This window comes from Pieris napi, chromosome 11 (assembly GCF_905475465.1).
Source record: "Pieris napi chromosome 11, ilPieNapi1.2, whole genome shotgun sequence".
Taxonomy (NCBI): Eukaryota; Metazoa; Arthropoda; class Insecta; order Lepidoptera; family Pieridae; genus Pieris; species Pieris napi.
Genome location: NC_062244.1, coordinates 352,942 through 376,228, shown reverse-complemented (window position 1 = coordinate 376,228; position 23,287 = coordinate 352,942). Strand labels below are relative to the sequence as shown.

General features: G+C 32.7%; 1 protein-coding gene and 3 long non-coding RNA genes across 6 annotated transcripts; 2 read left to right on the top strand and 2 right to left on the bottom strand.

Moving 5' to 3' along the window:
• Nucleotides 1-7,367: 7,367 nt before the first annotated feature.
• On the bottom strand, nt 7,368-7,888 carry LOC125053864. Its single transcript, XR_007117632.1, has 2 exons — nt 7,747-7,888; nt 7,368-7,591 (listed from the first exon to the last, which is right to left on the bottom strand). It is a non-coding gene; the product is annotated as an uncharacterized LOC125053864 (long non-coding RNA).
• A 22-nt stretch (nt 7,889-7,910) lies between these two features.
• LOC125053863 lies at nt 7,911-9,117 on the top strand. Of its 2 annotated transcripts, none has more exons than XR_007117631.1 (3): nt 7,911-7,933; nt 8,578-8,904; nt 9,063-9,117. It is a non-coding gene; the product is annotated as an uncharacterized LOC125053863 (long non-coding RNA). The 2 variants fall into 2 exon arrangements; XR_007117630.1 differs by having other exon boundaries at nt 8,578-8,951; nt 9,063-9,094.
• A 9,526-nt stretch (nt 9,118-18,643) lies between these two features.
• Nucleotides 18,644-19,224, bottom strand: LOC125053862. Of its 2 annotated transcripts, none has more exons than XR_007117629.1 (2): nt 18,827-19,224; nt 18,644-18,715 (listed from the first exon to the last, which is right to left on the bottom strand). It is a non-coding gene; the product is annotated as an uncharacterized LOC125053862 (long non-coding RNA). The 2 variants fall into 2 exon arrangements; XR_007117628.1 differs by having other exon boundaries at nt 18,875-19,224.
• A 554-nt stretch (nt 19,225-19,778) lies between these two features.
• Nucleotides 19,779-23,249, top strand: LOC125053861 (aldo-keto reductase AKR2E4-like). The gene is made up of 7 exons (XM_047655457.1): nt 19,779-19,916; nt 20,035-20,121; nt 20,371-20,544; nt 20,628-20,744; nt 21,379-21,546; nt 22,299-22,502; nt 22,866-23,249. Exons 2-7 carry the CDS (start codon nt 20,047-20,049, stop codon nt 23,043-23,045), a joined length of 918 nt encoding a protein of 305 aa, XP_047511413.1. The 5' UTR covers nt 19,779-19,916; nt 20,035-20,046; the 3' UTR covers nt 23,046-23,249.
• The last annotated feature ends 38 nt before the right edge of the window (nt 23,250-23,287 follow it).

Here is a 23,287-nt window from a genome sequence, read left to right as displayed (position 1 = left end):
CTGGACCTCCTGCCAGAGTGGCTAGAAAAGTGGAGACTAGCCGCCAACCCTAACAAGACACAGGCGATTGCCTTTGGCCAGAGTAAGTTGCCGCCGACCCTGAGATTCCTGGATCAGGACGTGCCGTGGAAGACGCAGGTCACATATTTAGGGGTCACCATAGACCGGCGACTCACAATGCGGCACCATGTCAACAGGGCAGTAGGGAGAGCCAAGGGTGCGACGTACGCGCTCTACCCCCTACTCTACGGCAACTTACCCCTCCAGACCAAGCTCGCGCTCTACAAACTGTACGTGCGCCCACACCTAACGTACGCGGCACCGGCGTGGTACTCCTACACAAAGGAGTCCCACCGCCAGAGACTGCGCGCCGTACAAAACATCAACCTACGACGCGCAGTGGGGGCCCCCCGCTACGTTAGGAACACCACCATAGCGCGGGACTTGAGGATGGAGTCAATCGACGAGTTCGTCGCACGGCTCACCAAGGGGATGTTTGATCGAGCGGACGCCTCTCAACATCCCCACCTCAAGGACATCGCGCCGTGGCACTCCAGGCCACCAGACAAATACAGGTATCCGCGTGAGCTATTCTCCGCGGATACCCCAACCACCGGACGTGACACCAGGGCAGCAACCGCGGCTACGACCGCTGGTCGCCTCGCTGGGCCTCCCCCGGGGCCACCGGGGGTCTCACCCGGCGGAGCTTGACCGCGAGCCGCGTAGCTGCCCGATACCAACCATTGAGACACCAGGGCCAAGTCGAGAATACTCCTTGGCCCCAAACCACCGGACTTGACACCCCGGAATAGACCCCATCGGCTGCGCGCAGCGAGTTGAGGCCAACGCCTCCTTGCGCGCTGCAGCCCCCACTTAGAGAAATAATCTCGACCCCGTACCGCCCTGTATTAGCAGGGCGCGAGAAACCACTCCACCCGAAGGGGGCATAGCCCCGAACGGGCTTAAACACACCCCTCTAGAGGGAGTGTGTAACAATAACAAATGGGAAGTTGGCCTTTTTCTGCACGCAGCCGTCGAAGCGTACGAACGTGTTCTTCTCAGAACACTTCGGTATCGTAGCCTTACGATAACGCTAAAAACTGTCCTTTTCAGGACAAATTATCGTATCTCGACTAAACGTCTAACAACTGTCCTTTTCAGGACATATTATTCTTGTTTCTCGACGAAAACGTTTGACAACTGTCCTTGTCAGGGGGTCTAGCCAAGATGGCTTAACAGTAGTGTATGTAGAAAGTCGAAAACTAAATTTGTATGAAAATGACAGCTCGTGTCGACAGTCGGTAGCCTAGGCCTTATAGGCGTGAGTCGAGATACAATAAGCGACGCCATGACAGTGCTACGAAAATACACACATTAACGCTAACGCTATTCGGTAGCCAACGGCCAATTAATGTTTCGGCAGTGTAGAAAAAACGGTGTCTTTCCGCCATGTTTTAGCGTGATCTCAAAAGCTGCTGTTTGCAATAATTCAGTACAACTATTGCCATCTTTAATGGCTACCGTTTTAAAAACATGATCATATTTTGGACGTTTTAACGAAATGATTTTAATTTGTTATCTGTCTTTTTTTAACGTTCTCGTGTAATTATAATAATTTAAACTAGAGTTAATATTTTTAAGTTAAGAGTTTTAGTTTTTCTATGAATCAATGCGAGGATAACATAATATACACAGATAAATATGAAAATATCAAGAAAATCAGCAAATTAGTAGAGGTAAATTCTGTTTATATTGGATATCTTTTATTGATATTTATATTGCATGTAAGTTCATGAAATTGTTCTTTAATTTGTAGATATACATATACCATTTAATATTGCTTATATTATGTAATCACAAAGTAAAATGATTGTACATTTTATTTGTATATTTCAGATGAGAAAGCAGTCACTAATGAACCTATTTAGAATGATACCTATATTAGAAGTTGTAAATATATTTTATTGTAATTATAATAGAAGCTAATGATATAATATTGATTTAAATTAATCAATTAAAGTGGATTTATACTTCATGAACTTTGGATATATAAAATCTAGTGAGCAATACTAAGTAATGGTAAGCAGATATTTTCTTTAATTATTTACTAAGTTAATATACTAGAGAAGTTATTATAATATTGTTAATGAATGAGAAGTTTGAATTCAAGTCCCCTGGGAGTTACTGACATTGTTTGGTTATTAAAACCTTTAATTAACCAAAAGACAGATAGCTGATTCGCTATCATATTTATTGTATATAACAGCCAAGAATTTGGCTAGACAACCTGCTTCTATTGAGCAGGTTTTAGTTAGTAAGACCTTGGAAGATATTCCAAGAAATAGTATATCTAATTTAAATTAGACACTAAGACAACAGAGAGTCTCTCTGGCCTAGAATTAAAAAGTAAGCTAAGTAGATTTAAGAACAATACTATCAATCTGGTTCACCAAAATATACAAGGCATGAAAAGTAAATTACTAGAAATTGAGATGTTTTTGAGCAGTGAAAAGGTTGACATACTGTGTATTACAGAACACTGGTTAAAGACATGTGAACTTATGTTCAATTTTTGTAATCATCAGATTGGTAGTTCGTTCTGCAGAGGAAATGCAATACACGGTGGCTCATTAATATTGCTTAGTAAAAAAATAAAATTTAAAGAAAGGAAGGACATAGTGAGCCTCTCTGTGGAACGCCTTATAGAAGTATCTTGTGTGGAGCTGGAGCAATTTATCATTGTTAGTTTGTATAGCCCTCCTTCAGCTCAATATGATAGTTTAGAAAAAATATTGGAGCAGGTTCTGTACAAATTGCAAAAATCCAAGAAAAAATTGATCTTTAGTGGAGACTTTAATGTAAATTTGCTTGACAACTGTAGTTCAAGTAAACGTTTGCTAAATCTGTTTAAATCATATAATTTAATTAATACTTTTATTGTACCAACTAGGGTAACAGCCACCACGGCAACAATATCTATAGTAATATAGTTCCTCTCAACGCCTGTATTATCAACAAACTTACATCTGACCACTCTGGTCAATTGTTTGAATTTGAAATACTAAAATGTAAAGATCAAAAATAGAAAATATGTACAATTCCTATAACAGAGGATCGGTTAGATAGATTTAGGAAAAATTTGATATTTAAAATGCCATTTTTGCGTAGTAACCAATGCCCTAATAATTTATATAGCACATTCTTTGATTCATTTATTGGTGAATTCAAAAATGTGTTCACTCCAAAGACTTTTTTGGTCTCGGAGAAACCTACCTTTTGTGACTGGGCAACTCCGGAGCTACACAAAAAAAGGCTAAAATTGTATGAGTTGTATGATGAAAAACAGTATAATGACAGTGAAGAATTTAAAACTTATGTTAGGATATTCTCAAAAAGTTTTAGGCAAGAGTGTAGAATCGCTAAGGCGAAACACTTAAGTCTTAGAATAAACAACAGCTCTGATAAGATAAAGGCTACTTGGAAAATTATAAACGAGGAGACTGGAAGAACCTCCAGAAAGGATACTGAATTCAAAGTGAACATAAACGGCAAAGTAATTAGTTCCGACCTCGAAGTAGCCTCTGCATTTGAAGAGTTTTTTACTAACATTCCTTTAAATACAACCAGCGTTTTAAATTCTTCACCATCAGCCGCCCTTTTATTATTGAAAAAGAATGTTCCTGTATGCAATCATAAGTTTGTATTTAGCCGCATTAGCTGCAATGACATTATAAAAACATTTAAACAGCTAAAAATAAAAAAAACTAAAGATCTTTGGGGTGTATCTGTTTTCATTTTACAATCAGTAATCAATACTATCAGTTCAGAGTTGGCTATAATATTTAATGAATGTATAGATTGTGGAGTCTTTCCAGACCAGATGAAGATAAGTAAAATCACACCGTTATTCAAAACGGGCAGCACTTCGGACCCCACAAATTTTAGACCCATATCTGTGCTGCCGGCTTTGAGTAAAATCTTTGAAAAAATCATTCTTGAACAATTATTGACACATTTTAATAATAATAAAATTATGCATAGCCAGCAGTTTGGTTTTACAAGAGGTCGCTCCACAGCAGATGCTGGCATTCAATTAATTTCCGAGATTTTAAATGCTTGGGAAAATTCTCATGATGCCATTGGAGTTTTTTGCGACTTATCAAAGGCTTTTGACTGTGTCCATCACGAAATCCTAATCAAGAAACTTCAACACTATGGCATTGGCGAAAGGGCGCTAAATCTTGTGGAATCATACCTGAGCGATAGAATTCAAAAGGTAAATGTAAATGGAGCTATATCACAGGGATCCTCTGTTACTATGGGAGTACCGCAGGGCTCCATACTTGGTCCCTTCTTATTCCTTGTCTATATAAATGACCTGCCATTTCTTGTAAAGGAGCTTCACGAGATAGTACTGTTTGCTGATGACACTTCGCTTTTATTTAAAGTGAAACGACAAAATCCATCACTTGATAACGTAAACAGTGCCATCTCCAGTGTAGTTCACTGGTTTAATACAAATAATCTTAAGTTAAACGAAAAGAAGACAAAATGTGTTAAATTTGTAACTACAAATGTAAAAAGTAGTCATTCTCAAATAATAATTAAAGACGAGGAAATAGACTTTGTTGATAATGCGGTGTTCTTGGGAATTACTTTAGATAGTAAACTCCAGTGGGGCCGACACATAGAAGGTCTTTCGAATAGGCTAAGTTCCGCAGCGTTCGCAGTTAAAAAGATACGCGATCTTACGGATGAGAACACAGCAAAGCTTGTTTATTTCAGCTATTTTCATAGTATAATGTCATATGGTGTTATTTTGTGGGGTAATGCAGCTGACATTAAATCGATATTTGTAGTGCAAAAGCGGGCTATAAGAGCGATCTGTGGGTTGTCCCCACGGGAGTCGGTCCGAAGCAAATTTAAGGAATTACATATTTTGACTCTGGCAAGTCAATACATTTATGAGAATATTTTGTATGTGCGGAAAAATATAGATATCTTTAAAAAGAATAGTAGCTTCCATAATTATAGTACTCGTAATAAAGACAAAATTTGCGCACCAACCAGAAGGCTGCATAAAACGAGTAATTCTTTCCAAGGCAATTGTATACGTTTTTTCAACAAAATCCCTAGTGAAATACAAGCGTTGTCAATAAATAAATTTAAATCGTACATTAAAGTAAAACTGCTTACTAAGGCTTATTATAATATAAATGAATATTTAAACGATCCTAGTGCTTGGATATGAGTTGCTCCAGTATATATTATAGGTAACACGACTGAATCTCTCGGCTGCATTTCCAGACTCTGGGGCGATCGTCAACATCCACGACTGTTTTAATGTAAAGTGGGAACAAACCGTGATCCATGTGGTATCCAATTATTTCAGTATTATTATTATTTTCTTATGTAGCCAAGTCCACATTTCAAGGATCGTCATGCTCGCTTAAATGTCATTGCTTGTGGCGGCGTCCATGCGTCGGGTTGTCTCTCTCCCTAAAATATGGCGAGGGGGCCGATGGCTGGCCATGCGTCATACTCGTGAACGGGTGCTGCTTGTGGTGACTGGTCGTACTTGAATTCGTGTATGCGGTGATGTTAATTATTTCGACTATGTGTTTGCGTGTTGTTCCCACGAGAATGTAAGTGCGTGCTCCTATTTCACCATGCCTCCTGCTGATAGGGGACAAGTCTTTGTTTTTATTTATGTTCTTATTATTAATTACTTAAAATGTCATGTGGAACATGGTGTAATGGTTGCAGCTCCTTACAACCGTTGTGTAAAAAAAAAAAAAAAAAAAACATGGCGATTAAAAAGAGTGGCGGAGAGTTTATTGCCAGTTCTTCTCTTCCGTTCTACGCCCTTGATTTGAGAACTGGCAGTAAATGTAAAATTAGAAGCATTAATATTTATATCTTTAATGACGAATCACAAGTGTACATTGTGTTACCTACGTGAATAAATGATTTTTGAATTTGAATTTGAAGCAGCAGTGACAAATTAAGTATATTTTTAAGTTTAAAATTAAGTAAAGAGTTTTAATACTAAAGTTACCTATTGAACAAACCTTGGACCGATCTTACAGTTTAGTTTGTCAGTTTTCTATTGGATAAAAGTACTAACTAAAATATTTTCTTTTCAGAAAAAGAGAAGCTATGGAGTATGAAATAATGGTTGGTTAAGTAACATTACCTCAAGAACAGGAAACAGTAACTGAAACTATGTTCTTCCACATTTAATCTTAATAAGTTCAGCAGTTTGAATGTTAATGAGATATTATTATAAACAAACTGCATTTGTAGATTTTGGAAAGAATTATATCTTTACAAGAACTATTATTATTTACAATTGTTGTGTTAAGGAAACAATCACTATTATTTTAATTGCCCAAGATGTATTCATAGTAATTGTAGGTATCATAGTAATTTTATGAAATCATCACAACATCTAACGTCAGGTTTTATGAATTGAACAATTTTTTGTTTATAACAGCACACAACCAAGATATTGACATTGCTGCAAATTAACACTTGCATTTATTAGTTAATTATCTACATATATATGAATACATCTATATTTAGGTAGTAATGCATTGAATTTGGTGCACCTGTGTGTGTTCAGTAGTAATGTCTGTATTGTTTAATAAGTTGTTACATATCCTTATTTTTCTATGTAGACTGCATTATGTTAAGGAAGGTATTTGGTGCCTTATTTTAATAAAAAATAACCATAACTGAAACATTTTTATTTTGCTACCTGTTTGTTTAATATTCCTAACTATTAGTAGGTACGGGTCATTCATATATGCATTATCTGTATATTCTTGTAAAATAAACTAATATTGTTAACCACTTTAATGGTTTTCCTACTAAAGACATAGGTAAATTACCAAAAATAAAACTGACAAATACATAACATACAATGTTTATTCATTTCTTACTTAAACAGAATTTAATTGCATTTACATATAAACTAGTAGCATATCACTGATATAACCAAAAGTTAATTGACATAAATATTAACTTTAAATCAGAATCAAACTTAAATTTATATCTAAGATGTTGGAGCATCAATATGGAAACAAAGGTTGATTAAGGGTTATAATTTCATACCAGACTAAGTTTCTATTTTATAATTTTGATTAATCCCTCTTTTCATTTCATTGAGTACTTGCTGCTTTTCAATTCTCACTTTCTAAAAGTATAAATTTATTATAAACAATCAACCTTTATGACTCTAACTTAAACTGAAATTGTTTGATGGACATAAACAGAGATAATTCCAACTAGTAGCAAATCACTAATAAAATCTACACTTATATAAAAATCTGCTTTCAAATTGACATTAAAAATGTTTAAGCACAAACACCAAACCTAATTAAAGCTTAAATTAAACTCTAATATCAGTGTTCACACTAGTCTACGTTTTTTTTCTATTGTTTTTTAATTCCTTGGACTTTATCAACTTCTAATCAATCTTATTTTCACTCTTTATTTATCAATCCACAGTACTATTTCTATTGTTTCTTCTAAGCGTTAACAAAATATGTTGCTTCTTCATTTTGCAGATTAGTTGTGAGGTCAAATCCTAAAAATATCAAAGAATGAGTACTACTAATTATTATAAGTATATCGCGATTATGCAATTTCAAAATATTGTATTTATTTGTAGCCTTAAATTACTGAGAAAACATGAAACATTGGTATTTAATTTAAACATGCAATTAAAATTCATATATTCACTTTGCACCTTCCGTAAATTCCACTTAAATTGAAAATTGGTCCGACCTTTCTGACATTCTAATGTCCCTTTTGCAGCTTCCAATTGCAAATTTACAATAATATTGTTAAGTTTTAACTTTTATTTGTTTATAAAAGTGACATTAGGAATTTTTTTTTTTTTTTTTTTTTTTTTTAATTTTATGGCCTGGTAACGAGACCTTTAAGCCAAGTCTTATTTTCGGTCACTAATTTCACTTATTTTCCTTCATTTAATTTCACATGTTATTCTTATTCCAACATTCCACTTGTTTTCTTAAATCTTCCCTACAGTATTTTTAACGTATTTATATAATGCACTATAACACTTTTTGTTTTTGAGCAAATCACACAACTGGCGGCGGGAGGGATCACTAACTTCCATTATTTCACTTGCTAATAGTAGTCTATTAAAAATGAAAATTTGGTTTTGGCATTTAAAAAAAATATGATTCATATCTGCGATCTCGTTAGTGCAGAAAGAGCAAACATTGTTATCTATAATATTAAGTTTAGCGAGGTGTGCGGGTGTAGTGTTGTGACCAAAACGCAATCTGTTGATTGTGGTAACGAACTCACGACTAACTGTATCCAACTCATAATCTTCATACCAGGGTCTTCTCAGTAAATTTTCTTGTATACTTCCATACCATTTTCCTTTAAGTTTTTGATCTTCTTTCCATAAATTTGCCCATATATCTTTTATTGAATTATTTATATTATAATAATAATCGGTCATAGGAACATGTACCACATTTCTGACATTAAGAGTGTTAATCCCTTCATATGCAGCTTTGTCTGCTATTTCATTACCAGGGGGTCTAGCCATATTGGTGTCGAAAAGTATTCTACATACACTACCGCTTTTGCGTAATTGTACTGTCGAAAACGCTTCGTTCGTAGCCAAGAGGCATGTCGATACATTACCGCAAAGTCGACAGCGTAGATGCGAGCTGCTGTTCGTAGCACCTTATTCCGTCATATTGTCTCTGGATTAAATGTATTCCTAATGTCACTTTTATAAACAAATAAAAGTTAAAACTTTACAATATTATTGTAAATTTGCAATTGGAAGCTGCAAAAGGGACATTAGAATGTCAGCAAGGTCGGAACAATTTTCGATTTAAGTGGAATTTACGGAAGGTGCAAAGTGAATATATGAATTTAATTGCATGTTTAAATTAATTATGGTTTGTTTCATGTTTTGTCGGAAATTTAAGGCTACAAATAAATACAATATTTTGAAATTGCATAATCGCGATATATAATAATTAGTAGTACTCATACTTTGATATTTTTAGGATTTGACCTCACAACTAATCTGCAAAATGAAGAAGCAACATATTTTGTTACCGGTTAGAAGAAACAATAGAAATAGTACTGTGGATTGATAAATAAAGAGTGAAAATAAGGTTGACTAGAAGTTGATAAAGTCCAAAGAATTAAAAAACAATAGAAAAAAAACGTAGACTAGTGTGAACACTGAAATTAGAGTTTAAATCAAACTTTTATATAAGTGTAGATTTTATTAGTGATTTGCTACTAGTTGGAATTATCTCTGTTTATGTCCAACAAACAATTTCAGTTTAAGTTGGAGTCATAAAGGTTGATTGTTTATAATAAATTTATACTTTTAGAAAGTGAGAATTGAAAAGCAGCAAGTACTCAATGAAATGAAAAGAGGGATTAATAAAAATTATAAAATAGAAACTTAGTCTGGTATGACATTAAAACCCTTAATGAACCTTCGATTCCATATTGATGTTCCAACATCTTAGATATAAATTTAAGTTTGATGCTGATTTTAAGTTAATATTTATGTCAATTAACTTTTGGATATATCAGTGATTTGCTACTAGTTAATATGTAAATGCAAAATCTGTTTAAGTAAGAAATGAATAAACATTGTATGTTATGTATTTGTCAGTTGTATTTTTGGCAATTTACCTATGTCTTCTTTAGTAGGAAAAGCCATTAAAGTGGTTCACAATATTAGTTTATTTTACAAGAATATACAGATAATGCATATATGAATGACCCGTACCTACTAATAGTTAGGAATATTAAACAAACAGGTAGCAAAATAAAAATGATTCAGTTATGGTTGGTTTTTATTAAAATAAGGCACCAAATATCTTCCTTAACATAATGCAGTCTGCAATGTTTCATACTCCACTTGTCTTATTTTTTACATTATTCATAAAATGCTTCATTCCCCATTATCAAATTCATTTTCAGGTACATAATATAACACTTAAATTAATTAAAAGATAAGACTTGTCCATTTGTGGTTTTTTTTATATTTTTAGTTGTCTTATTAGCTTCTCTTTTTCTGAAAATAAAATATTTTAGTCAGTACTTTGATCAAATTGAAAACTGACAAACTAAACTGTAAGATTAGTCCAAGGTTTGTTCAATAGGTAACTTTAATATTAAAACTCTTTACTTAATTCTAAACTTAAAAATATACTTAATTTGTCAATTTGCTGCTTAATGTCAATTAAAGTTTTTAATAACCAAACAATGTCAGTAACTCCCAAGGGACTTGAATTCAAACTTCTCATTCATTAACAATATTATAATAACTTCTCTAGTATATTAACATTTGTAATAAATAATTAAAGAAAATATCTGCTTACCATTACTTAGTATTGCTCACTAGATTTTATATTTCCAAAGTTCAAGAAGTATAAATCCACTTTATTTGATTAATTTAAATCAATATTATATCATTAGCTTCTATTATAATTACAATAAAATATATTTAGAACTTCTAATTATGTTCATTAGTGACTGCTTTCTCATCTGAAATATAAATAAAATGTACAATCATTTTACTTTGCGATTACATAATATAAGCAATATTAAATGGTATATGTATTTTTCAAACTAAAGAACAATTTTATAAACTTACATGCAATATAAATATCAATAAAAGATATCCAATATAAACAGGATTTACCTCTACTAATTTGCTGATTTTCTTGATATTTTCATATTTATCTGTGTCTATTATGTTATCCTCGCATCGATTCATAGAAAAACTAAAACTCTTAACTTAAAAATATTCACTCTAGTTTAAATTATTATAATTACACGAGATCGTTAAAAAAAGACAGATAACAAATTAAAACCATTTCGTTAAAACGTCCAAAATATGAGATGTTTTTAAAACGGTAGTCATTAAAGATGGCAATAGTTGTACTGAATTATTGCAAACAGCAGCTTTTGAGATCACGCTAAAACATGGCGGAGAAACGCCGTTTTTTCTACACTGCCGAAACATTAATTGGCCGTTGGCTACCGAATAGCGTAAGCGTTAATGTGTGTCTTTTCGTAGCACTGTCATGGCGTCGCTTATTGTATCCCGACTCACGCCTTTAGGGCCTAGGCTACCGACTGTCGACACGAGCTGTCATTTTCATACAAATTTAGTTTTCGACTTTCTACATACACTACTGTTAAGCCATCTTGGCTAGACCCCCAGTAATACCTTTATGTGAGGGTACCCACATAAAGGCAATAGTTACATCTTTCTTATACAACCGCAAGACAGTATCTTTAATTAAATAGAGAATATAATTGGTTTTAAAATTATTAAGAGTAGCATGCTTAAGACTATTTAAAAGACTCAAAGAGTCTGTCAAAATTAGAAAATATTTACAATTGTTTATAGAAGTAATCGATTTTAAAGCTGCAAAAACTGCATATGCCTCTGCTGTAAATATGGAGCAGTTTTTATCTAGAACAAAGCTTTGAGCAACATCTTTTTGGGAATCATATACCGCACTTCTCACAAAATCATTGCCTTTACTGCCGTCAGTATATATAGTATAGTACTTGTTATTTTCTTCTTTGAAAGCCAGTAAGTCTGAATTATTTTCAATTGAATTTGATAGAATCGTAATAGGATGTGTGATACAACTGTATGAATGAGTGTAACACGACCAGTGAGAATGTTTTTTGATGTTTGAATAATGAGATTGTATTTCTGTAAAGATCTGGCACAAAGTTGGAGATGTACCTGTCAGAAGATCATTTGGTGAAGTGAGAGGACCATCTATATTGATTGGGTGAGGTATTATCCTGTTTATAATTTGTAAATTATTTGATGATAATAGTTTCAGACAGTATCTTTCTGTAAGCATAAGACGTCTCAATATCAATGGCATAATATTAGTTTCGACTTCCATGGCCCTTATGGGAGTCGAACACATTGCTCCTGATATGATCCTCAAAGCCCTGTTCTGCAATATATCCAATTTATGTGTATGAGTGCTATTTAAATAAGCCAGAGAACTGTAATCAAAATGACTTCTTACAATAGATTTATATAATATAGAAAGTATTTTGGGATCTGCACCCCATGAAACACCTGCTAGACATCTTAAAATGTTAACACCTCTTAATGCATTTCTAGATACATATTTAATATGTTCTTCAAATGACAGCTTCTGGTCAATGATAATACCCAAAAATTTGTGTGAGGTGACTCTTTGAATGACATCACCATTATATACAACATCCACTATTGGTGTGTCCTTTCCAAATATCATGGCATTACTTTTGGCAGCATTTATTTTCAAATTTAATCTGTGTTGATAATAATTACTTAACTGCTTTAATCCAGTGTTAACATTTTCAATGGCTACTGTTAAATTTACATCAGAACTATACAACACTAAATCATCTGCAAATTGAAGTATATTTACATTTTTAGTATTCACATATTTACATATCTCACAAGTATACAAGTTATATAACAAGGGCGATAATGTTGCACCTTGTATAGTACCCTTTGATGCAGTTCTAGGTCCATACAAGATATTGTTATGCCTAACATATAGTATTCTGTTATTAAGGAAATCATAAATCCATTTAGATAATTGTCCTGGTATACCAGAATTACTGAGTACCTTCACCAGTATGCCAGGATCCACACTGTCAAATGCACCTTGCACATCTAAAAATACACAAACTGTGTGTAATTTATTGTTTTTTTGCATTTTTCAGGTCGGATATCAGAGAAATGAAGCTATCGGCACAGCTTCTTCCTTTACGGAAGCCATATTGAATATGTGGTATGACATTATTGGATTCTGCATACCAGTCAAGTCGAGATTTTACCATGTTTTCAAATATTTTTCCAATACATGATGATAACGAGATTGGACGATAGGAACTTATCTGTTCAGGTGACTTATCTGGTTTTAATATAGGTATTACACATTGAGTTTTCCATGAACTTGGTATGAGTTTTTTATGCCAGAGATTATTAAGAATATTCAAAAATATCTTTTTTACGGAGTCAGATAAATGTTTTATTAATAAATATGGAAAATCATCTAAACCAGGACTAGTATTTCTTCTAGATTGTATACTCATTAAAAGTTCAGACCATGAAAAAGAATCCAGTAAAAATGTTGATTGAGGATTCTCATTGTTAATATTAAAATAATTGTCTAATGAATCTGAATCAAGTAAATTGTTATTATCTGATAACTTATCTAAAAGTGGCTGTACAAATTCATCCCTATATGATTTATTACCAGTTCTGATTCCCTTAAAGTTTTTAATGAGATTCCATATTTGACTGATGGGTGTAGTTCTATTGAAACTATTGCAAAAACCAATCCAACTGATTTTTTTTTGCTCCTTTATAGTGCGTTTTTTTAAAGCATCTAATCTTTTATAGTTGATGTAATTATATTCTGTTGAATTGTTTCTATACAATTTCAGGGCTTCATATGATTTTATAACGGCTTGTTCACATATACTGTTCCACCAGGGGGCTGGTGGTCTACTCCTAAAGTTAGTCCTAGTGAATCTAGGAACTACCATTAGTTTGAGTTTATTAAGTCGACTACAAAACTCATCATAGGATTTCATTGGATTCTCTTCACTAACCATCATGTCATGGAAGACCAAACCAGACAATTCGCTATACTTTGTCCAATCTGTTTTATCATATAAAAATCTGTCAACATGTTTATTAATTGTGTATCTTTCAATGCACATTGTAACGTTTGTTATGGTTGGATAATGATAACTACCCATAGCATCATCATGTACATACCATTCACAAAGTGGAGCCACCTGTGGACTAACAAAGCTTACATCTATTGCTGAGGGGTTGCGTGTAGGATAATTTACTGTAGTAAAACTACCATTATTCAAAATATATAAATCACATTCATCAATTATATTATATAAGTTATTGCCTCGACTTTTCGTAGACAGGCATCCAAAAGCAATATGATGTGCATTGAAATCACCACTAACAAAAATAGGTTTTGGTAATCCTCTTATAATATTGTGCAATCTATTCATTCTTATATTCCTACTGGACGGAGGACAGTACACACAAAGAATAGATATACTAGTATTTTCTGTGTATATACTTATGGCTATTGTCTGTATATCTTCATAAAAAGTAGTATTTATGACATTATGTTTCAAATATGGTTTAATTAATATTCCTACACCATTACGAGGATTTTTTGAATTTTTATTGTAGAAATTATAACCAGAAATATAAAAAGAATGGTGTTCTTTTAACCATGTCTCATTTAGTAAGCAAATATCAATATTTTTTTCATTTAAGAATTTTGTAAGAAGTTGTTTTTTATTATTTGCACCTTGAACATTAAATTGCGCAATACGTAGAGAGTGTGTTATATATGGTTGTGTATCCATTATGTTGACAGATTCTTAATAAGTATATCTTTTATATAAGTTGCAGTGACGGGTTCATTATCAATCTTATTACCTATTTGAACCAGTGTTTGTACCAGGGCCATAAGTACATCACTGTTTTCAATTATTTGTAATTTTATATCATTAATACTATTTACAGATTTATTTACATGTTTTACATTAGGTTTATTATTTACATTAATTACTTTTTTATTTATAGGGTTGGAGCGTGGTGGAAGAGGAGGGAACTCATCATTATCTTTTGTAATGGCAACGCTTGCATAAGTTATTTTATTTTTCTTTTCTAATGTTTTGTTCATTTTAATGGGACACAATTTAGAAATAGCTAAATGAGGTCCGTTGCAATTAGCACAGCAAATCTCATTTGGCTTATTGCAGTCTTTATAGGAATGTTCACCTGAACAAATAGAGCAACGCTCTTTGCCATTACATATTTTTGCAAAATGATTGAATTTAAGACATTTAAAACATTGTTGCAGAGGAGGAACATATTCAAATATTCTATAAAAAAATAAGTCGTATTGTACACTTTCAGGTAAAGTATTTGCCAGAAATGTGATACTTACAGTTTGTGTTCTGACTAATTCATTACCTATTTTTTTTACAAATCTCCTAACTGCTATTATTTCATTTGTAGAAGTCAATTTAGCAAATAGTTCTCTATTTGTAATATTTGTGGGCACAAATCTGATAATACCAGTTTTCTCAATTTGAGCTGCTGGAATATATGCTCTCATTTCGTGTTTATCAAGAAAGCTGTTATTATTTATCAAATTGTTAGCTGTATTATGTTGTCTGAAGATCACAACAATTTTATTTGCGCCAATACGCCTTATTGCCACCACACCTTTAATATCGGAAAATATCTGATTCAAATATATTGGGCTTTTATTTCCCAGCTTGTCTTGTATATTTTTGCTCTGAATGAAAACCTTAAATTCTGTGTTAATAGAATTTTCAGGATATAACCTTTTATAATTGGGCTTGCGATATGCCATATAAGAGTCTTTCTCACCACCTCCGCCGCCAGCATCAGAAACATCTTGGAGATCTTCTAACCGCCGTCGTGGTCTCTTTTTTGAGGTGGGCGGGTCAAACCCGCCCCCCTCGTTTCCTTCCATTTTAATTATTTATTCACTATATTTATATTTAATTTGCCAATTTATACTGTTATTTACAAAGAAATAATATTTATTTTAATTAAAATACAATTTTGAAAAAAAATTGAACCGCGCTTTTTCAAATTCCCGCCAAGAATCTCGACATTAGGAATACATTTAATCCAGAGACAATATGACGGAATAAGGTGCTACGAACAGCAGCTCGCATCTACGGTGTCGACTTAGCGGTAATGTATCGACATGCCTCTTGGCTACGAACGAAGCGTTTTCGACAGTACAATTACGCAAAAGCGGTAGTGTATGTAGAATACTTTTCGACACCAATATGGCTAGACCCCCAGGGCATATTACCGTGTCTTACGACACGATGAAACTGTTCTTTTCAGGGGGTCTAGCCAAGATGGCTTAACAGTAGTGTATGTAGAAAGTCGAAAACTAAATTTGTATGAAAATGACAGCCCGTGTCGACAGTCGGTAGCCTAGGCCCTAAAGGCGTGAGTCGGGATACAATAAGCGACGCCATGACAGTGCTACGAAAAGACACACATTAACGCTTACGCTATTCGGTAGCCAACGGCCAATTAATGTTTCGGCAGTGTAGAAAAGACGGCGTTTCTCCGCCATGTTTTAGCGTGATCTCAAAAGCTGCTGTTTGCAATAATTCAGTACAACTATTGCCATCTTTAATCGCTACCGTTTTAAAAACATGTCTTATTTTGGACGTTTTAACGAAATGGTTTTAATTTGTTATCTGTTTTTTTAACGTTCTCGTGTTTAGAGTTTTAGTTTTTCAATGAATCAATGCGAGGATAATTTAATAGACACAGATAAATATGAAAATATCAAGAAAATCAGCAAATTAGTAGAGGTAAATCCTAGTTATATTGGATATCTTTTATTGATATTTATATTGCATGTAAGTTCATGAAATTGTTCTTTAATTTGAAAAATATATATATGTACCATTTAATATTGCATATATTATATAATCACAAAGAAAAATGATTGTACATTTTATTTGTATATTTCAGATGAGAAAGCAGTCACTAATGAACATAATTAGAAGTTCTAAATATATTTTATTGTAATTATAATAGAAGCTGATAATGATATAATATTGATTTAAATTAATCAAATAAAGTGGATTTATACTTTATGAACTTTGGAAATATAAAATCTAGTGAGCAATACTAAGTAATGGTAAGCAGATATTTTCTTTAATTATTTACTAAGTCAATATACTAGAGATATCTATTATAATATTGTTAATGAATGAGAAGTTTGAATTCAAGTCCCTTGGGAGTTACTGACATTGTTTGGTTATTAAAAACTTTAATTGACAATAAGCAGCAAAGTGACAAATTAAGTATATTTTTAAGTTTAGAATTAAGTAAAGAGTTTTAATATTAAAGTTACTTATTGAACAAACCTTGGACCGATCTTAGTTTAGTTTGTCAGTTTTCTATTTGATCAAAGTACTAACTAAAATATTTTCTTTTCAGAAAAAGAGAAGCTAATATGACAACTTAAAATATTTAAAAAAACCACAAATGGACAAGTTTTACTAAAGTCTTATCTTTTAATTAATTTTAGTGTTAGGTATATTATGTACCTGAAAATGGGGAATGAAGCATTTTATGAATAATGTAAAAAATAAGACAAGTGGAGTATGAAATAATGGTTGGTTAAGTAACATTACCTCATGAACAGGAAACAGTAACTGAAACTATGTTCTTCCACATTTAATCTTAATAAGTTCAGCAGTTTGAATGTCAATGAGATATTATTATAAACAAACTGGATTTGTAGATTTTGGGAAGAATTATATCTTTAAAATACCTAACTATTATTATTTACAATTGTTGTGTTAAGGAAACAATCAGGATGTATTCATAGTAACTGTAGGTATCATAGTAATTTTATGAAATCATCACAACATCTAACGTTAGGTTTTATGAATTGAACAATTTTTTGTATATAACAGCACACAAACAAGATACCTATTGACTGCTGCAAATTAACACTTACATTTATTAGTTAATTATCTACATATAAAAATATGAATAATTGAATACATCTACATTAGGTAGTAATGCATTGAATTTGGTGCACCTGTGTGTGTTCAGTAGTAATGTCTGTATTGTTTAATAAGTTGTTACATATGCTTATTTTTCTATGTAGACTACATTATGTTAAGGAAGATATTTGGTGCCTTATTTTAATAAAATATAACCATAACTGAAATATTTTTATTTTGCTACCTATTTGTTTAATATTTCTAACTATTAGTAGGTCATTCATCAGACGGGTCATTCATATATGCATTATCTGTATATTCTTGTAAAGTAAACTAATATTATTAACCACTTTACACTGGCTTTTCCTACTAAAGAAGACAGGTAAATTACCAAAAATATAACTGACAAATACATAACATACAATGTTTATTCATTTCTTACTTAAACAGATTTTGCATTTACATATTCACTAGTAGCAAATCACTGATATAACCAAAAGTTTATTGACATAAATATTAACTTTAAATCAGAATCAAACTTAAATTTATATCTAAGATGTTGGAGCATCAATATGGAAACAAAGGTTGATTAAGGGTTATAATTTCATACCAGACTAAGTTTCTATTTTATAATTTTGATTAATCCCTCTTTTCATTTCATTGAGTACTTGCTGCTTTTCAATTCTCACTTTCTAAAAGTATAAATTTATTATAAACAATCAACCTTTATGACTCTAACTTAAACTGAAATTGTTTGTTAGACATAAACAGAGATAATTCCAACTAGTAGTAATCACTAATAAAATCTACACTTATATATAAAACTGCTTACAAATTGACATTAAAAATGTTCAAACACAAACACCAAACCTAATTAAAGCTTAAATCAAACTCTAATTTCAGTGTTCACACTAGTCTACGTTTTTTTTCTATTGTTTTTTAATTCTTTGGACTATCCTTCTACTCCTTATCAACTTCTAGTAAACCTTATTTTCACTCTTTATTTATCAATCCACAGTACTATTTCTATTGTTTCTTCTAAGCGGTAACAAAATATGTTGCTTCTTCATTTTGCAGATTAGTTGTGAGGTTCCTAATCCTAAAAATATCAAAGTATGAGTACTACTAATTATTATATATCGCGATTATGCAATTTCAAAATATTGTATTTATTTGTAGCCTTAAATTTCTGAGAAAACATGAAACAAACCATAATTAATTTAAACATGCAATTAAAATTCATATATTGACTTTGCACCTTCCGTAAATTCCACTTAAATCGAAAATTGTTCCGACCTTGCTGACATTCTAATGTCCCTTTTGCAGCTTCCAATAATTGGAATTTGCAATTATTGCAAATTTACAATAATATTGTAGTTTTAACTTTTATTTGTTTATAAAAGTGACATTAGGAATACATTTAATCCAGAGACAATATGACGGAATAAGGTGCTACGAACAGCAGCTCGCATCTACGGTGTCGACTTAGCGGTAATGTATCGACATGCCTCTTGGCTACGAACGAAGCGTTTTCGACAGTACAATTACGCAAAAGCGGTAGTGTATGTAGAATACTTTTCGACACCAATATGGCTAGACCCCCAGGACAACGGGATCGGATCCGGTCTGTCCGGTCTGTCGGATCCGCTAGTATCATATAAATGACAGGTATCTAATCTCTACAAATATAATAGGTATAAGCACACATAATTATCAACTCGGAAAGGGATCGCCACCGTATCACCTTCGAGCCGTTGAGTATTGTTTGTATGAAACTCCCTACTGCAACGCACACTAATCGGAAACGTAACGTAATCACCTCGCCTCGGAAGTCGGAACAGGCTCCGAACCGCGATGCGGTGTGTGGTACTCAACTTGCAGTACTTGGGAACTTGGGCACTGGCCGGCGAGCCGTAAGCTAAGCGCGGTGTTGCCTAGCCGTAGCCGATTTGCCATACAGGAGCTGCTGATACGCTTTGGCTACGTGCATACGGTAAGTTGACGCCTGGTTGACAGCGAGGCGAAAGGCGATACGGTGAAGATCCCTTTCCGAGTTGATATGTGTGCTGTGACCTTAAGGTGCTTTTAATATACCGATTGTCGACTGTCAAGTTGATCGTGGATCTTGTAATTTTTCCTCTATTTGATCCGTATTTGTCAATTTATCTTTTATCAGTGTTTACAAATTGTAGTTGATAATTCTTTAAGAAGTTACAACACTTACACTACAATATTCTAAACTTAATCAAACAGCAAAGTTTATCTATAAATTATTATATATTAGATTAAGATTCATAAGTGTAAGTTTTAATGATAATAATTATTATAATATAGTTTTATAACCTCTTGGTAAATTATAAATTGTATTTGAAAAAGAGGTTTAACTCATTAAATGAATTTTGTGTTTTTAAAATTCAGGAACTATAAATAATGTCTCCAAAGGTTACCAAAATCAAACTGAACAATGGTGTGGAACTGCCAATGATTGGTCTCGGAACTTATGCAGTAAGTGTCGCAACTTGGTCGTATCTCTAATCTCCTATCAAGACGTATGTAGATAATAATATGTAAGGAGCCATTTACTAGCTGATGAAATAAAGCACCTATAAATTAAGTTGATAAGTAGAGGTCAATCAAGGTTATTATAAATATTTGAGCTTTAATATAATATAATTATGTAAGATGAGTTGAAATTAATTATTTACCAAATTATGTTATTTTTTATTATATTGAATTTTACGTTAACAATTATAGAGAAAATGGGATGCAGGGGATGTTCAGCAAGCTGTAGAGTGTGGCATAGACTTAGGCTACAGGCACATTGACACTGCATCTGTATATAAGAATGAAGAGGAGGTGGGACAGGGCATACTTAATAAGATTAAGAATGGAAATGTGTCTCGCAATGACCTTTTTATTACAACTAAGGTATGTTACTACAATAATCTTGGATAGATGTAATTCTATACCATATGCACTATTTGCATACTGTGTTTTCTTTATTATTATAGTTGTGGAACAATTATCATGAAGAGAATGAGGTAGTTCCGGCATTGAAAGAATCTTTAGAAAAACTGAAACTAGACTATGTGGACTTGTATTTAGTTCATTGGCCTATCTCAATCAATGTAAGTTTCTCAAACCTTATTTCATAAAAGCCAAAACTTTACTGTGCTTAAAATAAAAATACTTACTGGATTTTTTTAGGAAAAAGTACATCATTTAACTTTTTTGTTAGTTATGTAAATATGTAGTGAATTATTTAGCTTGGTTAAAATTGTTCTAATAATCCTTATAATAGTATCAAATAAAGCTAAAGCTGTTGAATCATGGCTCCACCTTAACAGTTCCAAATTTTTTTCTTCATAGTTACATCACTCGGCAATGGTGTACCTTTTTTATTGTTCTTTACGACTATGTACCCCAAGTACCCCAACACCCAAGTAATATTAAGGAGATGCATGGCTTTGGACCCCTTAAACAAATTAAAAAGCTTATAATATTACATGCATAATGATATCATCTCTGTTCCCAGTGAGTTACATTAGGTTAAAATTTATAGCAATAAACTTGCGTGAATCCACAAATTAACTAAAATAAATATTTTTTTCTACATATTGCACTATGCATGATTTTTGTTTATCTTTCAATTGCACTTAAAAATTAAAGCATAATTATTACAGATCTCAAAATAAGCATTGGTTGAGATATACATACTTGCAATACATTTGTTTTCTTCAATAAATAATTCTATTATTGTAGAATAACGGAGAATTCAAAGGGATAGACTACTTAGAAACTTGGTCGGGAATGGAACAAGCTCTACAGCTTGGTCTCACCAAAGCAATTGGTGTTTCTAATTTTAATGAAGAACAACTGGACCGACTGCTCAAAGTTGCTAAAATTAAACCTGTTGTCAATCAAATTGAGGTTGGTTCACTTAAAATAGTTTAAAAACTGTGTGTAACACATGTCAATCACAATTATTTCTCTTGTCATCATCCGTCAATCATAAAGATTTAGAATGCGTTTTTTACGTAGACGGACTATGGTATAGACCAGGCTTCAGCGTACAGCGTGTGAGATAGCGAATGATCGACATATGTCGTATAAAACTGTAATAAAACTGTAAGTTTTAATTCATTGAACATTGCTTATTATTGACCAAAATACACATTCGAATGAATAATTCTTGAACAAAGTTACTGAGTCGTGACGAAATAAGCTACTTACCGATGGTTATGTTTGGTTCTTTACGTTCACTATAGCTTTTATAGCCAATTATGCAACAATTCACCATGACTGACACTTTAAATACACCTCTTATAAGGATAAAGTCTTAAAACATGGGTTTGACTTGGATTTTACCGATTTATCAGTAAGCAGTGAAAACTTGTTTACCACCAAGGGCTTGGTGGTAAATAAAACCCGATACGCAAATAGAGACAAAAAAACTGATACTCTGTTTCGCTCGCACTTAAGTATTTCAATGTTAATGCCTTATCTCTTTAGTTATTATTGTTATTTTAGAAGCTCATCTAGTTTTATACTCTATCTACGGTTTTTTATAATAAAGTTCACATCATTTGAAATATGTGATAATTTTGCATGGTTTCACAGTTATTTTCTTAATTATATATTTTATGCCGTTATTAGCAATTACATATTTAGACATTTAACAGATAAACCCAACTCTAACTCAACATAAATTAGTGGACTTCTGCAAGAGTTCAAATGTTCAAGCGGTGGCTTACACCCCTCTGGGACTCATGTCTGATGCTCGGCCTGAGTTTGCACACCTCGATCGGATCAAGACTGATCCAAAATTAGGAGCATTGGCTGCCAAATATGGCAAAACTCGTGCGCAGATAGCATTGAGATACTTGGTAAGTATTAACTTTTAACTTTTCTCTTTTAGTGTCCTATGAGTATGAGCAAACATTCAGTTTTTAGTAGAAAGTGATATACATAATCAGTAGTAACTTTGTACTGCTTTCTTATTGAATCGGATGCATCAAGTTCATTGGCTATTTACCTCCTTTGTTTACTTTAAATTTTTGTGATGTGAATTAATGGTTTTCAATTGTCCTAACCTATTTTCCTACCACCCAAGATTTACTATAATTTCTATTCATATATATGAAACAACTATGTGAAGATTTATACTACAGTACAATACAGCGTACACTTTAAATATGTATCATATAATGCTTAGCATTTGGATTGAATATAGTGTTGTGTTTACACAGGTTCAACGTGGTATTGTGGTCATTCCGAAGTCTTTTACGAAATCTCGAATGGAGGAGAACATGAATATTTTCGAGTTTGAATTGAGCGATGACGAAATGGCGCTAGTGGACAGCTTTAACATAGACCATCGGTGTGTGCCGGCCACTTCTTTCGCTCACCATAAATATTACCCCTTTTAGTGTATTTTTGGTTAATATCGTTGGGTGACGGGATTGCCAGTGGATATCTTCTAATAGAGCTCCAATTTGATAACGAATTTTTACCTTAAGATCCAGTAAGCTGTTTTTCTCTCTTTAGAGTTTTTATAATATTATGTTACGTAAGAAGATGGTTGTGATTAAAGATCCTAATGATAAAGGTGATAATAAAATTTGTTTCTATAATATTTGTTTATTATTTTTAATTCCGCAAAGATTTAAAT